The 13,626-nt window shown below is 42.1% G+C and overlaps 1 protein-coding gene across 5 annotated transcripts in view; it reads left to right on the plus strand.

Annotated features, from left to right (window-relative positions):
• CBFA2T2 (CBFA2/RUNX1 partner transcriptional co-repressor 2) overlaps window positions 1-13,626 on the plus strand; it is a 166,590-nt gene that overhangs the window by 147,332 nt on the left and 5,632 nt on the right. For 2 of the 5 annotated variants that reach the window (XM_013053399.2, XM_013053401.2), the window contains exons 9-11: window positions 4,035-4,103; window positions 6,077-6,145; window positions 9,380-9,570. In XM_013053399.2, the coding sequence (XP_012908853.1) occupies window positions 4,035-4,103; window positions 6,077-6,145; window positions 9,380-9,570 (329 nt within the window). The remainder of the gene's footprint in view (window positions 1-4,034; window positions 4,104-6,076; window positions 6,146-9,379; window positions 9,571-13,626) is intronic. The other 3 variants (XM_013053400.2, XM_004746618.3, XM_004746619.3) reach the window with 3 other exon arrangements.

Below are 13,626 nucleotides of genomic sequence, written 5' to 3' on the forward strand. Positions count from 1 at the left end.
GATTGTAGGTCTGACTAGCATTTGAACAGCACTGTGGCTTAACTATTACTCATCTCTTGGGGATTTGGGGTTGCTGGAAGTGTCTGTCTTGACCAGAAGGTTTATGGATGTTCACTTTATAGTTTTTTCAGCAAACCGTGCATTAGTATTTTTAAGAACTTGCTAGTCATATAATCCAAATCAGATGAGTTTCAGAAACCATGAGCAGACAGTGAAGATAGTGTAGTTACTGAAAAAGTTAAAAAAAAAAAAAATTATCCAGAACTGAAAGGCAGTATTCCAATTTGAACCAGTCTACGAATTAAAACAACACTGTGGAAGAAGCAAATATCAGTATCATGAAAGTAAGAAGACAACTCTGAAGGAAAGTCATTTTAACTTAGAATTCTGTGTTAGACTTGGGGCTCCTGGATGTTGGCAGTCAGTTGAACATCTGACTCGGTTCGGCTGGGCTGGGTCTCAGTCATGGTATCAAGCCCCACTGTGGGGCTCTGCACTGGGCATGGAATCTTGAGATTCTCCTTCTCCCTCTGCCACTCCTTCCCAGTTTCAAGGACACACTCTCTTTCTGTCTCTAAAATAACTCAATAGATCTTTTCAAAAATTCTGTACTAGACCAAAACCATTAAATGTTTGATTAACAAACTGCAGTTTTTCAAAAAATGTACTCCGTCATCAAAATGATGACTCAGTTTGTTAGGCGTCGGGTTCTTGGTTTAATCTCAGGTCATGATCTCATGGGCCCTGAGATTGAGCTTCATGTCAGGCTTTGTGCTCAATGGAGGGTCTGCTTGATGGTTCTCTCCCTCTGCCCCTCTTCCCACTCGTGTGCACTTGCTCTCTCTTTATAAATAAATGTTTTTTTAAAATGTACCTCTGTATTGCCCTTTCTCATGGTATCTACCACAGTTGAGTAGGATATGCCCTAAAGGAGGGAAGTAAATCAGAGTGAAAGACATGGAATTTATTAAACAGGACCCATCTTAAATCGGAAGGAGGGCTACCTGCCTGGCTCATTTGGTTAAGCAGCTGCCTCCAGCTGAGGTCATGATCTCAGGGTCCTGGGATGGAATCCCAAGTCTGGCTCCCTGCTCAGTGGTTAGTCTGCTTCTCCCTCTCCCACTGTGATCTCTTGCTCTCTCTTTCAAATAAATAAAAAATCATTTTAAAAAAAAAGAGAGAGAGAGAACGGAAGGAAATCCCTAACCTGGTGAGGGAGGGTCGTAATCCCTCAGGGTTTAGCAAACCTAGAAAGCAAACCTTAGAAGGTTGGAATAGCCTGAAAACTTGCTGGAGATTTCAAGAACATGAAATTTTAAAATATTTATACAATAGAAAGAGAAGTTGAGGTTGAATGAGAAATAATTACATGAGAAATTTAGCACCTGACTAAACAAGGCAGTTATTAACCCTTAAAAAAAGGCTAGGCGCCTGGGTGGCTCAGTTGGTTAAGCGACTGCCTTCAGCTCAGGTCATCATCCGTGAGTCCCAGGATCGAGTCCCACATTGGGCTCCCAGCTCCATGGGGAGTCTCCTTCTTCCTCTGACCTTCTCCCTTCTCATGCGTGAACGTGCTCTCTCTCTCTCTCAAATACATAAAATCTAAAAAAAATAGAAATGGGATCAGGAAGATACAGAGATTCACAGAATCTGAAACACATGACTCAGCTGTGATAAGCATTTACATTCAGTACTGTGAATGTTGACTACTAGTGTAACACAATTTGAGTATCTCTTTCTGAGGGAATGGAAGGGGAAGAAATTGTGAATGCATCTGGGGTGACATGGGGGTGGCGGTTAAAAGAGAGTGAAATGGCTGGTCAGTCAGTAATGCCCACAGTGGAAAAATCAGGATGTAGCAATACCAGAAGAAAGTTTACCAGTGTTACAGTAGAGAATATATAAGATCGACAGAGAGGCGGTCCTCCCAGTATGGTTTTGAAGACTTCACTTAAGAACCCTAGATTCTAAATCAGGCACTTTTCTTGAGTGGTTAGTCCTAGGTGCCCATTAGATTCCATGCTCTGGCCCCATGTCAGGATTCTGATTTAATTGAACTGAGATGGGACCTGGGCTTCCAGAGTTGAGACCATTGCTTTATATATCCCAAAATAGTCTCATGGGGTCATCATCATTTTTTAATTGAAATTACATGGCTCATTGTAGAAAATACAGAAACTTAGAAAAAAAATTATTAGCTCCTCATCTCACTCTGAAGAATTTTGAAATATATCTGAGAATCATGTTATAGCTTTGTATTAGCTTTGTATTATAGCTTTGTATTGTAAATGTAAGTTCATATTAAGCCTGTTCTCACATCATTAAAGATTTTACAAATATAATTTCAATAACTGTACAACATTCTACCTTGTAAATATAACTTCTTTATTCCATTTTTGCTGTTGAACATTATCTTTTTTTTTTTTTTTTTTTGCTTGTTATATTTTTGTTCTTCAGCGAGTAAAGCAGTATTTAAAATCTTTATAGGTAACAATTTTTCAAACGTCTTGCATCTTTCCCTTAGGATATATATTCTTAGCTATACAATTAATAGGTTGTGAATATAATCATTTTTGTTCATTTGATCTTGGGTTTTGTTTTTTTGTTTTTTCCCCCATCCCACCTAGGTTTGTTTTGATGGATGAGATAGCTAATATTTATGGAATTAAATTTATCTCTTCGTTTTATAGTTTGTTCCTTGACCTTGATCCCCATCTAGTGTACAACAAATACATCTGTATTGTATTCAAGACTGTGTGTTTGGGTATTAGCTATCTAACTTAAAATTTCCCAAGTTGTTTAAAGTTTCCTACCAACAAATAATGAGTACTCATCCTTTAGATACTGAAATGATGTAATTATCTGATACTCCATTTTGTTAAATACTTCAGTTTTCTTCATTGATCTTTCTATATTAGTTAATAAGTTTAGTAACAGTAGTTTATCTGGGCTCTTACTGTGTTCTAGCCAGTGTTAAACCTTTCACATGTGCTTTCAAAGCTGTTGAGTTACAAGAACTGCTATTACATTCTTTGATAGATGGCAAAACTGAGGCTTAAATAAATTAAAAATTTGGCCAAAAGTGGTCTCATTATTAGTAAACCAGGATTGTTAAGTATGGTGTTCCAGAACCAGCACACACTCTTTAAGCCATTAAGTTCTGCCACTTCCCAGTGCAATATCAAACTTTCAATTATTACGGCTTTAATATGTGTTTTAATATCTGGTCATGTTAGACACACTTTTTTTCCTTGGGTATTTTAATTTGTTCTCTAAAATAAGATTATTTTAAATGGATTACAGTGTAAAAACGGCGAGCAATATGGAAACCTATAAATAGTGAAAATCCTGCTGTCACTGCACTTTTTCTTTCCTGCTCCCCTAGGTTCACTTATTAGCAAATTAGTCTATTCTTACAGAATTTTCTATACATATACTTAAAGAACATTTTCCCAATTTTTTATTTTGAAGATTATCAAGCACATAAAAATGTTAAAAGAGCACACATTTGTACTGTACCTAGATTCACCTTGTTTTTCACATTTTGCCCTATTGGCTTTATCCCATTATGGGTGGGTAGCTAGGTGGGTACACTCTCCCCCAAACCATTATGACAGTCATCTGTAAATGTTTCGTTCTATTTCTCCTAAGAACCAGAGCATTCTCCTATATAACCACTGTACCAATTCATAGCCCATTTCTAACCAGTTATTTGCATTATCTGTCTTGCCTTTGATTACAGTAGCCTCTGAGACTCTATTTTTCTTTCTTTTTTTTTTTTTTTTTAAGATTTTATTTATTTATCGGGAGGAGGGGGGAGAGCAAGCACAGGCAGACAGAATGGCAGGCAGAGGGAGAAGCAGGCTCCCTGCTGAGCAAGGAGCCCGATGTGGGACTCGATCCCAGGATGCTGGGATTATGACCTGAGCTGAAGGAAGCTGCTTAACCAACTGAGCCACCCAGGCATCCCGAGACTCTATTTTTCTTATTGAACCAGCTAAAAATCCTAATTTCTGTTCCTTTCTGGATTAAAGGTATAAAAACAGTTACTCTGGCTTCTGGAAGTACCATGAAAATGTCTCTAGTTTCCAGCTGTGTTCTGAGTAAGTGGAGAAATTCCTTTGGGGTCAAATGCCTCTTACCTTTTACATCTGTCAGTGAAATAAAATACTGGGGACTGCGCAGATGCAAAAGATACGACCAAGGCATATGATAACTGAAACGAAGTGGTTTTTTCTTGGTTGGTCAGACATGACTTCCCCCACATCCCCACAAGTAAACAAGTGTTTCTTCTATCATTTAATACCAATAGTAGCTTCTCTACATGCTCAAACCTTTTTTCTCACTGGTTTTCCTTACTTAAGATTCCACTGAAATTGATCCACTACCTTCTTTAGCTTCTGTCACATTGATTCTTCTGATTCTAGATTTTTCCCTATATTTATTTCATGAGTCTCATCCTTGAGTCTCTAGGTATTAGACAAATGTCTCCGTGAATCAGGAACCTCACCCTCGTTAAAGAGAGCCCTTCTCTTTGCTTTTTATTGACAGTACTAGCGCTTCCTAGAGAGTCCAGTGTCACAGAAAGTATTAGTATTATCAGTATTTTAAACCTATGTGGTCCTTGGTTGGGTTGATGAAAATGTTCCGAGAACTAGATGGTGAGGATGGTTGTACAATATTATGTATGTACTAAATGTCAATGAGTTACACACTTTAAAATGGTAATTTTAGGGGTGCCTGGGTGTCTCAGTGGGTTAAGCCGCTGCCTTCGGCTCAGGTCATGATCTCAGGGTCCTGGGATCGAGTCCCGCATCGGGCGCTCTGCTCAGCGGGGAGCCTGCTTCCTTCTCTCTCTGCCTGCCTCTGCCTACTTGTGATCTCTCTCTGTCAAATAAATAAAATCTTTTAAAAATTAAAAAATAATAAAATGGTAATTTTATTTGTATTTTACATGATTTTTAAAAGCCTCATTTTCCCCTCCTAGCTCTCCAGGGAATATAGAAGAAGGTTCTTTGTGCTGATAGCTCCTGGAATACGAGAGATTCCCTCCCTTTCCCAGACCAGTTTAAATCCAGTTGCCAGGCATTCTCAGAAGTAGCCATTTTATAAAGCTGGCAAACATTTCATGCCATGCTGCCCCCTCCTCCCATACTGACTGTTCCCTGATTCCTTTTTGCTCCATGGATGGTGAGTATTGAGAGCATAAAATCTGCTTTTCAGATCAGCCTCAGTGTAATTCATAAGGAAATGAGGAAGTCTATTGGGATTGACTAATTAAAAAAAAACTCAATAGACCCACTTCTTACAAAGTATTGTATCTTAAAATCACAATAAACATAGTTTGTGTGTGTTTGTCCGCGCGCGCGCCTGTAAAACCCTTCACCCTTATGCCCTTCCAAGCAACCCTCAGGGGTGCTTCTTTGGGGTATATTTGAAATGCACTGTTACAGATCAGAGTAGTTTCTTTACTGCTTTGCTTTTTATTTGTTTATAAGCATTTTAGGAAGTTTTAAAAGAAGCCTCCTTAAATCACATGTAAAGCTCAGAGTTGCCCTGCCTAAAAAAATCCAGAGTTGCTAAGAAGCAAAAGCTACGTTCTCTGACATGTCTTCAGAACAGTTGATGGAGACCTGTACATGATGGGATGGTTAAATTGGATAGGGATACCCACACACATCTGTTCACTTAAGTACCTGTCGATAGCTGTATTTACATTTTAGGGAGTATCTTAAAATACATAATGATTATAGGGAAACAATAAGGACATACAGATAAAAGAAGAAAGTGAAGATCACTTTTAATCTCACTTTTTTGAATTGAAATACTGTTACTCTCTGAGGTGCGCGCGTGTGTGTGTGTTTTAGAACTAAACATTAACTGTACTTTGTATAATCTTGATTTTATTCCTTACCAGAATGTTCGTTGCACTAAATGAAGATACATCTTTGAGTCTTTCTAAGAGACGAGAGAGGGGTTTTAACTCCTAGTGAATTTTTCATTAAAATTTTCCATAAAAATAAAGCATGTTGGTTATAGACCACTTCTAACCCTGTCCTATTTATTCCTTCTGTAGATTCGCAGCGAGAATTCAACAGTAGGCCAGGAACAGGATACGTGCCTGTGGAGTTTTGGAAAAAAACTGGTACGTATTTGTCTGCTGCTAGGTCACACATACTCACTAATTTGTGTGAGCTTGGAGTGCATGTTCCGGGGAAACGTGGTTGGCTCATAACTTTCTCCTCAGAACTCTCGGCTCCTGCCTTTCCCTTTCCAACTTTCACATACACCTAGACTGTGTCTCATGTCACTTGGCAGGTCAAGAGTTAGGAATGACTTCCTATAGTCCACTTAAGTCCCTTGCATACCCTTCTGCTGGGTCATCCTTAGGCATTAAATAACCAACTTTTCCTTCCCTATTTATATGCCTTATTTCTGAGCATGTAGCTCGGTTCATTTCTGCCTGTTATCTTCACTCGAATCTACACACATTCTGTTCACACACGATCACATTTGGTTCATTCGGGCCTTGAAACAGGCCTCCACTCTTCCTTTCACCCTCATTGTTCCCAGATTTGTCAAGACTGTTCTGCATGGGCCTCATTTTCTAGAAGACTGAAAGGAGGGTGGGTCTGCCTCTTGTGGTAAGATAGTGGGTGAAACTAACCTCACGTTCCTAATTCTATCCTTGTCCAGACATGACTTCTCTTCTTTCTAGACTCCCTTTTCCAGGATCTTTTTTTTGTAGTCCAGTATAGTTTTTTTCTTAAGATAAAATTTACTTCTGCAAAAGTTAATGCTTGTCCTTCATAAAGATTCTTTAGGGAGCATCAAGATCATCATTAAAAACAAATGGACAAAAGGTGTGAACAAATTATGAGAAATACAAATAAGCATACTGCAGAATGTTTATTCGACTGGCAGTGTAGGAAAATGTAAGATAAAGCAGCCCTGATCGATTAGCCCCGAGTGTCTTTATTGATGTGTATTTGTTGACCTGTTTTTAGGGGACCTTGCTAATGACTCTGAATAATTCATTAGTGGTTTATATATGAAAGTATTAGGTATGACCAACCTTGAGTATGTGCAGAGCTTTTAAGATTTTATTTTACTTTTTATTAAAGATTTTATTCATTCATTAGGGTACGAGAGAGAGCATGTGCCAGAGGGTAGAGGGAGAAGCAGGCTCCCCACTATGCTGGAAACCTGACATGGGGCTCAGTTCCAGAACCCTGGGACCATGACCTGAGCCACCTAGGCGCTCCAGGATTTTATTTTTAGCGTGGGGCTTGAATTCACAACCCTAAGGTCAAGAGTTGACGGCCTATTGACTGAGCCAGAGTAGATGCAAATTCTTACAATCTTTCCTGTTTGTGCCTTTGAATTCTTCCTCTCAAAAGCATATAATCCAGACTTAGCCACACAGATTGTTTAAAAAACAAAAATATGTACAAAGATAACCATTTTTAGTATATTCTGTGTGAATTTATAGGGTGACACCACAAAGTATTATTTTACCATTAAAAATAATTTGGAGGGGCGCCTGGGTGGCTCAGTGGGTTAAAAAGCCTCTGCCTTTGGCTCAGGTCATGATCTCATGGGTTGTGGGATCAAGCCCTGAGACAAGTACACAACTCAGTGGGGAGCCTGCTTGAAGATTCTCTCCCTCTGCCCCTCTCCCTCTTCACGCTGTCTCTCTCAAATAAGCCTTAAAAAAATAATAATTTGGGAAACTCTATAGCAGCTTGGGAAAATCTTTGTAGTTGGAAATGGGGAAAGCTTTATTACCAAGAAGTGGAATAGGATTACAGGAAATGAAGAAAGCAGTTGTTAAGGTAGAGGGAAATACTACCATGCATAAGATCTCGTTGATAACTAGTGATTTCCTGCTTGGGAGGTAACATTGGTTAACTATGGTTAAGAGCCAAACTTTGGTGTTGAAATGGCTGGATTTGAGTCCTTCCTCTGCTGTGGTGTTGTCTGCAGCCTTCAGTGACTTTAGCAAGGTAGTTATTCAAACTGTCACTCTTGCTGATTGACCCTTAATTTGAAAGGATAAAATATATGTCAGGGAGTTACTGTGTTGATCAGGACACCTCTCTGGAAAATAGTAAGAGACTTATGAAGGGTAGCAATGGTGGGTCACAGTGAACCTGTGTAGGTACCAAGAGTAAAGGAAGCATGGAGTTCACTGTCAAGTCAGCTCAGCAGCATCCTTGTCCTTTGGAGTGAAAACAGCTTTTCTTAAAGGCTGGAGTGATAAGATGAAAAGATGTAGGATGGCATCCTAGAATACATTATTTAGATCTTCTTTGAGCCTAGGCCATGTGAAAGAACCAAGCCATAAAGGAGGCTTAGGTTTTCGGGTTTTCTAGTCTTGTGGGCCCAAAAAGGTGGTCACTCACATTAGGTCTTGGAGATGAGACTCAACACATGGTGTATGCCATTTGGAGTGTCCATTCTTTGGAAACCAAGCAGGATGGTGGTGATGGGAGGAAGTGATCAGGAACAAAGTGGGGTAATATCAATTGTAGACAGGGCTTTGGAAGCCCAGGCTCCTGGTATGCCCAAATCTGTACCCCATGTTGCTCTGTTGTTCAGTCTTCTATACCTAACTGCCTCCTGGCCATTTGTACCTGGATGTCCCAGAGGCACTTAAGTCTTCTCACTTGTCCACATGGCATTTTGCTTAGTACCTACCTGTTCCGTTTCATAGCACTATCTCTTTACCTTCACCTCCAGACCCTTAGGTGCTGCCAGCCTCATCCTGTCTCATCCTTTCCTCTATGCCACTTGGACCTACCTGATTTCAGAGTCGTTTCTGTCAGCTGGATTTCTACTACCCCAGCATCTTGCAGGCCGTCTCTGCCTTCAGGCCTTCCTCTGTACATAGAACCCTTCAAGAGTTCATGTTTTCTTTAGAAGAAAAGCCAAAGTCCCTAGCATGGGTTGCAGGACTTTGCAGATACCATTTCCACCTACCGTCTCAACCAAGACGCATTTTCTTGATCTCCCTGCCACTTGTAGAGCTGACCACTTTTCTCTTTGGAACTCCTATCTCTTGTACTGACATCTATTATGGATCCCAAGCCACCTGTGTACTTTGATCACAAGCAGTTAGGTGAAAAGGACGACGTCCTAGTCCCCTCGGTATCCCCAGCCCTTAGCATAGTGCCTCCCACCATCTCCACACCCAACAAATGAGTACATAAACAGACAAGTGAGTATAAGAACAAAAGTGAATGTGTATGTCATATGTTAAACCTTCTGTATTTTTGGAAAAGTCCTCTTGTTTCAGCTCTGTGCCTTCTTGCAAGTGGTAGGGAGTGGGAGGGAAAAGATTTCTCGGCCAGTTGATTTTACTGTCACTTTCTTCTAGAAGAAGCTGTGAATAAGGTGAAAATTCAGGCCATGTCAGAAGTACAGAAAGCCGTTGCTGAGGCAGAGCAAAAAGCCTTTGAAGTGATTGCAACGGAGAGAGCTCGGATGGAGCAAACCATAGCAGACGTAAAACGACAGGCTGCGGAAGATGCCTTCCTCGTCATAAATGAGCAAGAAGAGTCAACAGAGGTCAGAGTTCTGTTACCCCTGGGGGCCGGGGAATTGGGCAAGAGGGTGCTGAGGTGGTGGCCAGGGCTGAGGCAGCTGCAGTCACCGAGCCCACTGTTTCCTTAAGGGCAGGCAGACAAAAAGGGCAGCTCTTGAACGAGATAATCATTTTATCTATCAAGTACCAGAAGAATTTTGTTTCTTAGTTGTTAATATCCTTACATAAAGTAGCTCATTGTGTCAGTTTCAATTTTGAAAACTCACCCTAACGACAGAGTTTGTGGATTTACATAATTATGATGACCACCTTTGACTAGTGGGCTCTCCATGAGCAGGAGACACAGAGTTAAGTGCATGTTGCCTCTTTGATCTTCACAGTGATCCTGTGAGGTAGGTATTGTTGGGTTCCAACTTTACAAAGAGGAAACTGTGGCTTAAGGAATTTCACTGATGGAATCCCCTAGTGCTGAAGCCAGGGTAGGGGTAAGGAGATGCAGGGCCCTATAGCATTTGGTCTGTTTATAGGTCTTTTAGGGATTGAACTGACAGATCAGGCAGACATGCCCACCTCTCCAAGACCCAGGGCCCAGCACACAGTTTGTTTCTACGCAGGACACTTGTACCAGTGAGGACGAAAGTAAAACTGAAAAGAAAAAAGCAGATGACAAAAACATCGTTAACCGTCCTTTGGAATATAAAAAAGTTTTACTGTAATTTTCCTTTCTGTTATTTTTTCAGCTTTGAGATAAACTTTATGTCCTGAAACAAGCCTATTTCTGAAAGGAGGCAGATCCATGTACCAGTTAAGACATAAAGAACTTGGGGTTTTTTGTTGGTTCTGTTTAAACAGCAGAAATGTTGCTGTCTCACTTTGTGTAAATGACACCCTGTGGTATAGTAGTGCCAGACCTGGCAGGTGAAGAGGAACAGGCCCGGTGAAGAGGATATGGGAAAGTTCCTCATTGTAGCGCCCCAACAAGGCTCTGAATTGTGGGGAAATAGTTCCATTGACCCTCTTGTTTTTGAGCAGTGACCTCTGTGTTTCTGTTCGTATTTAATTGTCTGTCTGTAGCCATCCGCGTCTACATCAGTATCCATTCATATTTACCTGTTTTTACGTCTGTTTATCTTCAACTGCATCTGCCTCCAAAAAAGGAGGGGAACGTTTTGGCTAAAAGCATGAGTTCTGGATCTAGACTGTGCAGTTTAAATCCCAGCTCTCCATTTATAGCATTGTTCTGTGAAGGTCCTATCATTTTAAACAGTGCACAAAGTGACCTGCCGGTGAGGCACACACCGGCACCCATCCCAGCAAACTCTTTCCACAATGGGGGCGGGATAGAAGCTGTGGGTTAGTTTGCATTGGGCCAGAAAGGACGAATTCGCTTTATTTTCATCCAGAAAATACTGTATGAAGTCCAGCAGGCATTTCTGGGGTTTCTTCTGAGAAGTGGTGGGGTATAACGGACGGAGCCTAGAATGGGAGTTTAGGAGCCCTGAGTTCTAGTCCTGCTTCCCCCCCACACTGGCAGCATTCCCTATGGACTCCTGTTTCCTTCACTATATAGCGAGTGTGTAGCAGCCCCTGTCCTGGTCTCACTGTTTTTACAAAATATAATAAGATCGAGATTGTGGTTGTGGAAGTGTTTTTAAATGGCATTGTACTGTGTAGACAAAGGATTTTGCTACGGTGTAAAACCATATGTATATAAGCTGGGGCATCTCCTGCTCTTACCAAACAGTGACCTCCTCTGAGGCCAGACTCCACGAGTCTCCCCTGTAGTGCCTCAGGCAGAGGGATAGAGTGCGGGGTCCCATCGTGTCTGCCGCGGGGCACCTGATGCTCTAAGCCTGGATTTCCTTGCCAGCCTAATGGGCTAACAGTTGATTATAAGATGGAGAGTCATTGCTCCTTTGGGCCAGCTTCGCAGTAAGGTCAAGGGGGCCTGGGAAGGGTCCCAGGGGTTTTGACAAGTCCCAGGCCATTTTGATATAGGTAATCCCCAAGGTACACTTACAGAGTACAGGTATCCCTCACTTTTTTTTTTTTTTTTTAAGATTTTATTAATTTATTTGACAGATAGGCAGAGTGGCAGGGAGAGGGAGAAACAGACTTCCCGGGAGTAGGGAGCCTGATGCGGGACTCAATCCCAGGATCCCGGCATCATGACCTGAGCCAGAAGGCAACTGCTCAACCGACTGAGCCACCCAGGCGCCTCATCCCTCACTTTTTGAAAGTTCACATTATGCCTTTGCTTTTACAAGAGGCCTATGTTAGTACCTATTCTCACTTGCTGAAAGAAATCTGAAGAGGCTTTTCACTTTAATGAGAAAAGACAAAAAGCAAAAATAGCGTTCAGCATTCGTTATGCAGAGAGCCCAGCACATGCCCTGATCAGCAAGACTGGCCCTGCCAAGCTCCTTCCCCAGGAACTCCACTCTCCGCAGCCGGCTGTGAGAGCTTTGAACTGGGTCTGTGAGCATCTGTGTTCTATCTCAATTTATTTTATGCACCCATTAGCAAAATGTGTCTTAAGTAAGAGCCTAAGAGAAGTTATTTTTTGGGTCTGGGAATGCTCAAAATTTTTCCATATAAATTAATGCTAATTGTTTCTCCACTTCACACCGTTTCAGCTTATGAAAGGTTTCATAGGAAGGTTCCACTTCTGGGGCGCATGGGTGGCTCAGTGGGTTAAAGCCTCTGCCTTCAGCTCAGGTCATGATCTCAGGGTCCTGGGATCGAGTCCCGCATCGGGCTCTCTGCTTGGCAGGGAGCCTGCTTCCTCCTCTCTCTGCCTTCCTCTCTGCCTACTTCTGATCTGGCTCTGTCAAAGGAATAAATAAAATCTTTAAAAAAAAAAAAAAAAAAGGAAGGTTCAGGGGAACCTGTAATAATGGCAGGGACTGATGATCTGTGCTTAACAGAGGAAATTCTAGAATTCCCATCCTGACTTTCCTAGCCAGTAAACTCAGAAGGTTTATAACCTTCTCCTGCTAGCTACAGAGGACTGTTCGACCATACGTGTTGTTCCAGCCTTGCAAAGTGCTGGTCTGAAGCATGACCACAACAATAATAAACCTTTTGCCTTGTATCTTGGCAAAAACCTCATGGCTGTCGGGAAAAAAAGACAACAGAAAAAATAATAATCATAAATATATAATGGCAGCCAAGGTGAGAGCACTTGTGGTTTACTACTCTGTCCTGGTTTGAGATGCTCTTGCAGGCTTGGTCAGAGGGAGCGGAGGCTCTCCCATTCAGCTGGGGCTGACCACAGGGTGACACATTGGCCTGTGTTTCCACGGCGGCCGCATGTAGGCAGTAACCACCTGATTTCTTCCCCACAATGTTCTGCCAAAGCATCATTTGGATTCAGCCTGTCAGACTGAAAGGTATGACATTCTCTGGAGTATAGTTTGCTTGAGGATCCGTAAATGCATCCTGGGAAAGTTGTCTGCTCTACATTCTGGTCCACTGGTGTTGGTGCTGGGCAAGTTTGGGCAGTCCCTAGGCTATATTTCCTGTGAACTCTGTTGTGTTGGAAGGGAGTCTGCGATCCTTTGTAAACTCTTCAGAGCTGAATGTGTACCTTGAGTGGAGTAGAGTCAGGGGGTTCAGCTGCCCGGCTTTGCATAACCTTGCAGTCACTTTTACAGCATTAGCTATATCTCTGCCTGCTGGCTCTTAGTATCCCATCTGCAAAAGGTGGGCTAGATGGCCCCAAGCACCTGTCTCTTGTTTTATACTTGAGCAAGTTTCCAGATTTCATCGGGGACAGTGTCTTTCTTCCCTGAGGGGATTATGGAGTGGTCGGGCCAGGCTTCTGATGGGCTTCTGCCATTCTGGAGATGCTGTGGGGGGGGACAAGAGGCCAGCTGGTGCTCCGGTCCTTCCTGACACCTCAGGCAACCCCGTCTCTTCCTGGTAGTCATTTGGCCAGTACCAGAGGCTTTTTCTCTACTGAGTGGCTCCTGGGGACCTCAGGTGCAGGCTCTCGTGGAGTCCTCGGGAGCCTATGGAAGGAGACTAACGGGGCAGGTGCTGGGAGCTGCGCCGAGTGGCAGCCTCCTTCATGCTGG

This window comes from Mustela putorius, unplaced genomic scaffold (assembly GCF_011764305.1).
Source record: "Mustela putorius furo isolate JIRA1106 unplaced genomic scaffold, ASM1176430v1.1 tig00000743_pilon_pilon_pilon, whole genome shotgun sequence".
In the NCBI taxonomy this organism is placed as follows: Eukaryota; Metazoa; Chordata; class Mammalia; order Carnivora; family Mustelidae; genus Mustela; species Mustela putorius.